The sequence below is a fragment of the Lathamus discolor genome, chromosome 5 (assembly GCF_037157495.1).
Source record: "Lathamus discolor isolate bLatDis1 chromosome 5, bLatDis1.hap1, whole genome shotgun sequence".
NCBI lineage: Eukaryota > Metazoa > Chordata > Aves > Psittaciformes > Psittacidae > Lathamus > Lathamus discolor.
In genome coordinates, this window is record NC_088888.1 from 121257699 (window position 1) to 121268692 (window position 10994).

Genomic DNA, 10994 nt, shown 5'->3' on the forward strand with positions numbered 1-10994 from the left:
GGCGTCCCTGCCCATGGCATGGGGTTGGAACTGGATGATCTTAAGGTCCTTTCCAACCCAAACCATTCCGTAATTCTATGAAAAGAAATAAAAAATATTAAAAATTGTTTAGAAGTGATGAAATATTGTGACTGTAAAAACTTTTTCCCTTCTTTCCAAGAACAGAATTGCCCAAATGCTTGATTTCTATGTATCACCACATAAAGTTGTTGCTGGCACTAGAAAACTGCTCTCCACAAGGACATAGAATCATAGAAGTTAGGGTTGGAAAGGACCTTAAGATCATCCAGTTCCACCCCCCTGCCATGGGCAGGGACACCTCACACTAAACCATCCCACACAGGGCTCTGTCCAACCTGGCCTTGAACACCAAGAGGGATGGAGCATTCACAGCTTCCCTGGGCAACCCATTCGATGTTTCATTTGCAGCCAGCTCCTGCTACAGATACTCAGAAACGGAAAACAAGCTCAAGAGCTCACACCCTTGGCCTGTTCCCTACAACATACTCTTAGCAGCACCTCACTAGTGCAGGGACAGGTTTCTTGTACAACTCTCTCTACACAGGAGCACTTCACTGGCACTGCTGTATTACGAATCCTGCCTTCTCACATCCAGCCAGAAAGAGAAATGCCATAAAAACCTGGTTTAGATATTGGGTATTTTTCTCTCACTCAGAGCTCTTTTGTGCCTTACTTCTTGTCTTGCTTTCATCACAGTACTAAAAGAATTCACTGTGGATTCAAGTACACACTTCATATCTAATGCATATCATGTCTGCATCCTGTTCAACATGGATAGCATTTAAATAGCTACTTAGAAATTGCCCCCAGAAGACAGAAGCTCCTTGTAGCAGCACAGTAGTAGAGGCAGTATCGTCCTAAGAGGTGTAAGCTGTCTTTTACACCAATATTGTTTTTGATAATAAAGCCTATCTTCCTACCATGCTTTCACAAGCTGAACTGAGTTCCTCAGACACATGGGAAGATCAGCATGTTATGGAAATACACATTGCTTCTGTCTTTCCCTGTAATTCAACTTTACCTTCACTTGGTGATAAACCTATTGCGTAAACCCCCCTTTTTGGCAGCAGGTTATGCAAAACATTAAACCAAGTGCTCAAGCCCTACCCAGAATAGGTGGGATAGCAGAGCTGGTCTTGGGCTTAGGAGGGAAAAATACACGGAAAATAAAGGCAGAAGACCAGGCCTGTCTCGCCCTGGGTGAGACCAGAAAGGACACCGAGTTACACATGCAAGATGCACTCCATCCACCACTAGTGGTTTATGTGGCACTAAGCGCTTTGCAAGAGCCCCATCCAACGTTCGCAGCTGTGCAGCTGAATTCCACACAGGCCGTGCAGTGAGAGCTAAAGGGCAACCCAGTGACTTCACGGTCATAACACGACGGGAGTTATCCCTCCTCACAGCCGCAGGTGCCCTCAGGAAACGCCTTCCCTCAGGTTGCCCTGCCTGCCAACGGGTCCCTTTCACCAGCCGCTTCGGTAATGAAGGAACCCACGTACCCCTGCTCCGGGGCTCTCCGCGGCCCCAGCTCCGGCCGAGGGTCAGACTGGGGGTGGCGACAGGCGGAGGGGGGCCGCCGGGGCGGAGGAACCCCCTCAGACACCGGTACCGACACCGGCGCCGTCCCCTCCGCCACAGCCGCTTGCCGCCTCCTCCCCTCACGCCGGCCGCGCCCCTCCGCCCCCCAGCGGCCCCCGCGCAGTTGATGCTGCAAGCGGCAGGGCGTTCCTAGGTATCCGCGCCGTTCGCCTGCAGGCAAGGGATTGCCTTTTCGAGTCGAGCGCGCAGGCGCGGCGTGGGCAGCCTTCTTCGGTGACGACACGGCTGGCGCCGACCGGAAGGCCCCGTGGCGTGCTGCTGAGGCGGCGGCGGTGAGTTCTGGAAGGTTCCCGTTAGAGCAGCCGGTACCGGGGCTCATCCGCGTCCATCGGCGCCATGCCGGAGAACACGGGCGCCAAGGGCCACGGCGGCGGCGGGAGCCGGGCCAGGGGCACCTACCAGGACCGGGACAAGCCCTCCCAGATCCGCTTCAGCAACATCGCTGCCGGCAAAGGTGAGGGGAAGGCGGGAGCGGCCCGCGCCCGGTGCTGAGGGGAAGCGGCCGCCGGCTTCCCGCAGGGTTCCTTTTCCTGCCCTGTGAGGGGCCTCTGGCACACCGGATGGCCGGCATCCCCCGCTTGGTGTCCCCTTTGTGTTCCCTCCGGCCATACGGTCCCGGTATTGTGTCAGCCGGAGGTGTTCTGGCAGATCTGACGGCAGGGACCCCCCCGGGATGGGGCAGGGCGCGTTGGGGGTGCTGTGTGCGGCGTTTGGCAGGAGCCCTGGTCGGGTTACTTGGTGTATCGCATGTCTGTTAGTACTCCATTTTAAAATGGCTGCAATCAAGGGGTCAGGTGTTACTGTATTAGAAAAGCCGTGTAAATCAGACCTGGTATTATAGAACCATAGAATAGTTAGGGCTGGAAAGGACCTCAAGATCATCCAGTTCCAACCCCCCTGCCATGGGCAGGGACACCTCACACTAAACCATCCCACACAAGGATTCATCCAGCCTGGCCTTGAACACTGCCAGGGATGGAGCACTCACAACCTCCCTGGGCAACCCATTCCAGTGCCTCACCACCCTAACAGGAAAGAAAATTTTTGCAATGCTTTGTGTCATTCTACTATGAAGGATGTTGCAGTGCTGGTGGGATAACTGGGAGCTGTGAGACACCTTCTTAGAAGGAATAGCTAGAATGATGGAGCAAGTGACTAATTCTTTAGATCAACTTGCAGACGTGTTTTTTCTCTCTTCCTAGCTGTTGCCGATGCAATTAGAACAAGCCTTGGACCAAAGGGAATGGATAAAATGGTAAACTTTATACTTGAATTCTTAAAGCGCCAAGCTTACTGTGGAGTCAATGCATAGAATCAGAGAATAGTTAGGGTTGGAAGGGACCTTAAGATCTTCCAAACCCCGGCCATGGGCAGGGACACCTCACACTAAACCATCTCACCCAAGGCTCTGCCCAACCTGGGCTTGAACACTGCCAGGGATGGAGCATTTACCACTTTTCTGGGCACCCCGTGTCAGCTCCTCACCACCCTCACAGTAAAGAACTTCTTCTGTACACCTAACCTGAACTTGCCTTGTATAGGTTTGAACCCATCACCCCTTGTCCTGTCACTACAGTCCCTATGAAGAGTCCCTCCCCAGCATCCCTATAGGCCCCCATCAGACACTGGAAGCTGCTCTGAGGTCTCCACGCAGCTTCTCTTCTCCAGGCTGAACAGCCCCAATGTTCTCAGCCTGTCTTCATACAGGAGGTGCTCCAGCCCCTGACCATCCTTGTGGACTCCTCTGGACTAGCTCCAACAGCTCCATGTCCTTTTATATGATAGGCATCTTTTTATAGGATGCCATCTTTAGCCTTGAAGTTCTTTTCCAGACTTCATTTATTTAAGGGAAAGTGGGAGCTAAATGCACATCTGAGTTTGAGAAATAAGTGTTGTCAGAAAACATATTTACATTGAGTATTAAATTAAATGAAAGATTCATAGTTACTGATCAGAACTGTGTTTCTCCTCCCCCTGCTCAGATTCAGGATGCTAAAGGAGATGTAACAATCACTAATGATGGTGCTACAATTCTGAAACAAATGCAGGTCCTGCACCCTGCAGCCAAAATGGTGAGTGGCTTTTTTGTCTGTTACTCAGAAGATGATACCTGTTAGAGCTTAATTTCTGGGACGAGACCCCAGAGTAACATTTTGTGTGGATTTGAGGAGCATTACCTCTAGTGATATAGAGCAAGAGCAGTGTGCTCCAGGAACATTTATTTTGATTGCAATATATGCTGAAGAGTTCCAGTATACCTCATGCACAATTCCTCTGGCTGTGTTTTAAGACACAGAAGAATCTTCATCTCTCATTTAATAAACCTTCTCATTTAAGAACATCTCTAATTTAAGAAAGAAGTGTTAGTGATGTCCCAAAGCACTAGGATAGAAGAGAATGAGTCCTATTACATTCAGATGGTGTGAGGATACAGCAGCCTGATCTTCTGAGGTGTTAAATGTAGGCCTCAGATTTGATTGTGGTTGGAGATGGAAATGAATTTCCCATGACCCTCCTACAGGAAAGAAAAAGTTAAACCGTGCTAGGCATGATCAGTTTTGAGCTTAGGAGAAAAGCAGCTTTGCTTCTGTTAGTGATTTGTTTTGCTGTAGCTGTATTTCAGCCAAAATAGTATGGGAAGTAAGTTGCAAAAGGTACAAACTTCAGTTAAGAAAATCATAGACTCATACATAGAATCACAGAATGGTTTGGGTTGGAAAGGACCTTAGATCATCTAGTTCCAGCCCCCTGCCATGGGCAGGGACACCTTCCACTAGACAGTGCATGATCCATCCTGTTAGCAAGGTTGATGTCCGTACTGCTGCACTCTTGAATCTCTCTCTTGTTTTGGTAACGGTCAGTGTTTGCAGTTAAACAGCAGCATATATAAACTTTCATCATGATTTGTCCTTTAGTTGGTAGAGCTGTCAAAAGCACAAGATATTGAAGCTGGTGATGGCACTACATCTGTTGTTGTCATCGCTGGAGCTCTTTTGGATGCCTGTTCCAGACTTCTTCAGAAAGGTTAGTGTATATGTTCAATATGGAAACGGGACTGGAGGCAGTTAAATTCTCTTGTCTGCTTGCACATGTATAATGGAGCCTAATGTAGCTGTTACCAGTTGAAATGTGAAAGGTGACTTGAGTCTTCACATTCAGGTTTCACTTGTTTTCCATTTGGGGTTAAAAATCTCTTTAGCTGCTTATTCTAATTGACTGCATTGCTGTTGATACAGGACATAGTGCCTAGATGATGTGAGTTGCGTACTCACTGTGATTATACCTGTACTTCTTGCATGGACAGGAGAATGTAAGAAGGTATAAATTGAATTTGGGACCAGTGATTTTTACAGGGTTTTGTTTTTTTTTTTTTACACTTTGCAAATTTATCCTTTCCCTTGAGAAAGTCTAGTGAGGGAAAGACATGAATTACAGACCATGATAGTTAGTGTAGGTTCTGTTCCACTGGCTCAGGACATTCTTCCATGCAGTTCAGGAGCCTTGTTACCTGTCCTGCCACATAACAATTAGGCTTCTGTGTGCACTGGAAATAGAGCAAGGATGACTGAACCTGCACAGCTTTTTTCTGTCTCAGATCTGGACTTCATAGCAATTCACTTACACTTCCCTAATCTCACTATGCACCATTGTGCTTGGTGTCCTCTACTTCCTACCAACAGTTTGCATACAGTTTATTAATCCTCTACCAGAGCAGGTAGGTAGAAAATGCCTGTCCAACAGTTGCCCATAAGCTGCCTGCTCTGAAAAGATACAGAGTGTATCACATATTCCAGAGAAATCAAGGAACTGCATCTACAACTGTGTGAAAACAGTCTGAAAATCTGCCATAAAGCCGCTATCCAGCTCCTCACAGCTGTTAGGTGAACAGCGGCAGCTTTAGGAATGCCAGTGGTGACGAAAACGTTGAGGAAGTGTGGTGTTGCTGAGATGTCAGACACTGTGAGGAGATGTGCTGTGCTTGTTTATGAGGACAGATTATTAGGAACATTATAGCTTTTTTCCTCGGCTTTAACAGTGGAAAGTAATAACAGAGGCCGTATACTCATGAAGAATGCATTTTGCTAAGATGTCTTCAGTTTATTCTGACGTGAGAGTCTGTAACCTTAAAATGGAAAGAGAGGGTGAGGGAAACACGATAAAAACCATTGGTTTGAAAGCATGAGTGTCCAACACCCTTTTTGTGTTCCCCACAGGAATTCACCCCACCATCATTTCAGAGTCATTCCAGAAAGCTCTGGATAAAGGTATTGAAGTCCTGACCAACATGGCGCAGCCGGTTGAACTGAGTGACAGGGAAACCTTGCTGAACAGTGCAACTACTGCCCTGAACTCAAAGGTATGGCTGATGCTGAACTTCAGACCTCCGGACTGGCTGAGCCCTTCAGCTTGCCCCACTTTGTGCTGCTCTTTACTTACTAAGAACACCCTGCACATCACAAACACTGCTGGTTTTCAGACATTGCCTGCCTTCTCTTAGACTCTCTCAGAAAGTCATGCTTGATCCAGATTAAATTGAAACAGTGCATTTCAGTCTGAAGTACTTGGTGAGCATAGATGTGGACTGTCAGTGTAAAAGCAGGCTTTGACTGAAAACAGCAACAAAGAGTCAGCTGGGATACTGAGAGCTTTTGCCAGCAGTTTGTGTGGACAGTTCTAGTTCACGTTGCAGAAACTCCTAATACAGCCTCAATGTCTAGAGAAGTGTTCACTAATTTACCTTATAGCATATTAATCTGAGAAGCTCTCAAAGGTCTTATGCTCAGAAAGCAAAGTCCAGTTTTCCTCCCTAAGTCCTTAAGCATGGGGTTTGCCACCAGCATAGCCACCCTTGCCTTTAAATGAAGCAGTCATTCCGAAGATACCATGTTAAAGCATCTGGTTGATGGGCAGGGAGGGAAAATAAGCTTTGTTTCAAAATTCTCAAGTCGGACACTGAAATGCAAGGACTGTTATTTTGTAATAAGTGTTTATCAGTGTTAAATCTCACCATTTTCTCCTCTTTGCTGTTAAATCCCTTAGGTTGTGTGCCAGTATTCTAGTTTACTTTCTCCAATGAGTGTGGACGCAGTGATGAAGGTGATTGACCCAACTACAGCTAATAGTGTGGACCTCAGAGATATTAAAATTGTTAAGAAGTTGGGGTAAGAAGCAATTTGTAGTTAGATGAATGTCATCTCTGTGAAATCAGCTTCCCAAAGTGCTAAAGTGATGGATTGCTTTCTTTTCCAGGGGCACAATTGACGATTGTGAACTGGTTGAAGGACTAGTCCTGACTCAGAAGGTGGCAAATACCGGTGTAACCAGAGTGGAAAAAGCCAAAATTGGCCTCATTCAGTTCTGCTTGTCTGCTCCGAAGACAGATGTAAGTTAAATTATGACTTTTGTTCCACTACTTGGGAGATGTAAACGCAGTAACATACTTTATCAAGGCATTGTGATGCCAGTTGAGTTCCACAGCTGTAATGAAGCTCTGCTGGGTAATACATGGATACTCATAACTCTTAAAGAACTTGTAGTTAGTATAAGAAAGAAAACAGTTCAAAAGTCCAGTATTACCTTTTAAATAACCTCTAACAAGACACATTTTACTGCTGTGCTTGTTTGCTTTGAGTCAGGGGCTCCTAAATGATGTGGAACATCTTGACACTTGTTTTTAAAGTCAGCAGTTGCTCATAATACTTTTCTCTATATTTCTGTTTAAATAGATGGACAACCAAGTAGTTGTTTCTGACTATGCCCAAATGGACAGGGTGCTTCGTGAAGAGAGAGTCTATATCCTAAATTTAGTTAAGCAGATTAAGAAGGCTGGATGCAACGTGCTGCTGATCCAGAAGTCTATTCTGAGGTATGTTAATACCAATGTACTGGCTTGCTGCATGTGTTGGGGGAACGGCTGGAATTGTTTGGAATACCTGGAAAATTGAAGCCCAGTACTAACAGTCACACTTGGCAGAGTGTCAGACTGGCTGTAATGGTGACAGCGCCTTCAGAAAGCAGGGATGGTGCCTGTATTTTGAGTTTAATGACATCCCTACTTTGCAGTCTGAAGAATTTAGCACAGCTGGTAGACCAGCTACGAAAATAGTACTGTGAACTGACTACTTCCCTCTTGTTTGTAGGGATGCTCTCAGTGACCTAGCCCTTCATTTCCTGAACAAAATGAAGATCATGGTGGTTAAGGAAATTGAAAGAGATGACATTGAGTTTATATGTAAGGTAAAGTGAGTTATATAAGTGGCTATTAAAGTTTACCCCAAAACTAAGTAATTAGTCAGTGCCAGTTTATTATGACAGTTTTACAAGTTTCATGTTCTGCCTATAACATGAGAGCAGACTTTTCCATAAAAAACGTTCCTATTCTGTTGAGCAGTCGCACTTCTGGAAAGCTTAAGGACAGAGGTAAAAGCTATAGTCCTGACTGCATTTGGGTCCAGTATGCAGAGGAACATTACACAGGTCATTTGCTGACTCTGCAGTCAAGTTCAAGTTCTGATTACTTTTTCTCCCCTGTTTCAGACCATTGGAACTAAGCCTGTTGCTCACATTGACCAGTTCACTCCTGACATGCTGGGGTCTGCTGAGCTGGCAGAGGAGGTCAACTTGAACGGTTCTGGGAAGCTGGTAAAGGTGAGAGTGACAGTGTTAATGCCTGCTTAACATCTGCCAATTACTTTAATAACATTTGCTAATTTTTATGGGTTTTACTGCTGAAATTACTACATTGAAGTACCTACTTCTAATCCCTGAGTAGCAACCGACTTGGGAAGTGCAGTGGTGCAGCGGTTTTGCACATCCAGTCCTAACCCCCTGCCACAGGCAGGGAAACCTTCCTGTGCCAGCACCTCAGCACCCTCACAGGGAAGAACTTCTAATGTCTAATCTAAATCTCCCCTCTGTCAGTTTAAAGCCATTCTCCATTGTCCTGGCCTACAGGCCCTGGTAAAGAGCCTTCTCCAGAGTTCTTCTAGGCCTCCTTTAGTCTTCAAAGTTGGTTTTATGTTTCAGATTACAGGCTGCACAAACCCTGGGAAAACCGTGACCATCGTGGTACGTGGATCCAACAAACTCGTTCTAGAAGAAGCCGAGCGTTCAATTCACGATGCCCTGTGTGTCATAAGATGCTTAGTTAAGAAAAGGTAACATCTGCATTTGGTTAATCAGTAATTTAATAACACAGAAAGCTAATGGATGCGCGCTTACATGAGGTGAGGTTTGATTTTCACCTCTGTCCACAGAGCTTTGATTGCAGGAGGGGGAGCCCCAGAGATAGAGCTAGCGCTGCGCTTGAATGAGTATGCTCGCACGCTGCGGGGCATGGATGCTTACTGCGTCCGTGCCTATGGAGAAGCGCTGGAAGTCATCCCCTCAACACTGGCTGAAAATGCAGGTCTCAACCCCATCTCAACGGTAACAGAGCTGAGAAACAGGCACGCTCAAGGGGAGAAAACAGCTGGCATCAACGTCAGAAAGGTAACCAGGAGTTGTGTGTGCATGGTGTGGCTACAGAACTACTTGGGCGTTAAAAGGAAAAGGCTCAGCATTGGGGCTGGACTGAGAGAGGCAGGTTTGGATCTCATTAACGGTGTTCTCCCCAAAATGAGCGTTGGGGGAGATCATAGCTTGCTTTCTGAGGCTGTAACAGCTTATCAGAATATTGGTAATAGAAGATACTTAAATGTTGTGCCTCCGGAGTAAGGAACCTCCTGTTTCTCTTTAAAAGCATTGTTTCAGCTATGAAAATAGATGTATTTGGAATGGATATAGAATCACAGAACGGTTTGCATCGGAAGGGACCTTAAAGCTCATCCAGTTATGTGTGTCTGTTAGGGGGAAGACAGTAGTCTGGCTTCTTCCAAATTGCCAGCATGTTTAAGCTGGCTTAACTGTGTCTTTCCTCTTGGATTATTATGTCTGGCTGTCAAAAGCCTGGGAAGAGAAGGTGCATATCATAATGTACCCCCCATGTACGCGTCTTCCATCCTCAACAGGAGCTGAGTAGTTGAGCCCCTTGATACAAGTCTGATTTCAGGTTGGTTGTCTTTCTGGGGCTTCTGCTAAAAGCAAACTCACCAAATGTCACTGCAGTGACTTGCACACAATAAGAGCTGCCTGTTCTCGTAGGGTGGCATTTCCAACATCCTGGAGGAGCTGGTTGTGCAGCCACTACTTGTGTCCTTGAGCGCCCTGACTCTGGCGACAGAAACTGTGCGCAGCATCCTGAAGATCGATGATGTGGTGAGGAACGTTTGCATTGAGTTTTGTGTAATCACCAGAATAGTTATTATCTAATTTACTGTGCTTCAAAATAGATTTACTGTGTATTAATGTGCTGCTTAGAAGGCCAAATAGCCTAATAACTGCAATTGTAACAAAGTGAAATGCATTATATATGCTGTGCCTTAAAATGAAGAGTTAAAGTGACTGAAAACCCAGGGTCTTCAGGCAGAGAAGTATTTGTCCAGTTACCCCATGGTCTTCTCGCTTCTGACTCTGAACTATCCTTTGCAGGTGAACACTCGAGGCTAAGCTGAACGAGGAATGTGGGGTCTGTGTCCTGAGCTCCTTCCCTCTAATCTGCAGTATGGTTCCTCACCACAAGCGCCTGTGGTCTTGAAGTCCACAAAGACTTGTGTGCTTTCAGCAGGTTAATCTAAAACAGTAAGAATCTGGTTTGGAAGAGGAGATGCTGTTTGTCAATAAACATCCAGTAGTCTACCAGAGGCTTTGCTTTATAATTTTGCTAGAAATACGATAAATTTGTTATATTTGGTTTTCTGTGCTGCATGGTCCTGCTTTAGCTCTGGAAAGTTTAATAGCTCTTGTAATAGGTTCTAAAGCCACCCTTGAACTTACACTCTGGTAACATGTAAGGCAGTGGGTTTATTTCTCTTACCTATGCCTGGCTTGAACAAGGGAGTGTCTGCAGTGATGACACTTCAGAACAGCATCACCTTCCTTGCTCTGCTCACTGCTGAGGTCTGGAATGACCTTTGACATCCCAGAGCATCACACAGGGTTGTCTTCACAGGCAGCTTTTTGTACTGCATCAAGCAGCAGCGTGCAAGGGTCAAAGCTGAGCCTAGTTCTGAAAAGGCAGGGATGGTATTACTGTAGTTACAGGGATTTATTTGAAATCAGTTTGGGATGATAATGGCTGCATGTCCCTCGAACAGCTATAACTGCTCCTTTGATCACTTCCAGCACCGTGGTGGTCAACTCCCAGTTCTGTTCAGGAAAACCCCGTGCGTGAAACCCTTGGACAGCTTAAGTAATGCATACGCACACACACACCCTTGGCTGGTTTTCCCCAAACTGGCTGAGAAGTCAGTTGTACTGGTGTAGCACAGTGC

General features: G+C 46.1%; 1 protein-coding gene across 1 annotated transcript; it reads left to right on the plus strand.

Moving 5' to 3' along the window:
- Positions 1-1832: 1832 nt before the first annotated feature.
- CCT4 (chaperonin containing TCP1 subunit 4) lies at positions 1833-10362 on the plus strand. The gene is made up of 14 exons (XM_065682373.1): positions 1833-2077; positions 2826-2878; positions 3606-3695; positions 4539-4647; positions 5838-5980; positions 6664-6785; positions 6874-7006; positions 7350-7489; positions 7764-7860; positions 8161-8271; positions 8650-8780; positions 8880-9114; positions 9766-9879; positions 10153-10362. The coding sequence occupies exons 1-14, from the start codon at positions 1960-1962 to the stop codon at positions 10168-10170; spliced, it is 1614 nt and encodes a 537-aa protein (XP_065538445.1). The 5' UTR covers positions 1833-1959; the 3' UTR covers positions 10171-10362.
- The last annotated feature ends 632 nt before the right edge of the window (positions 10363-10994 follow it).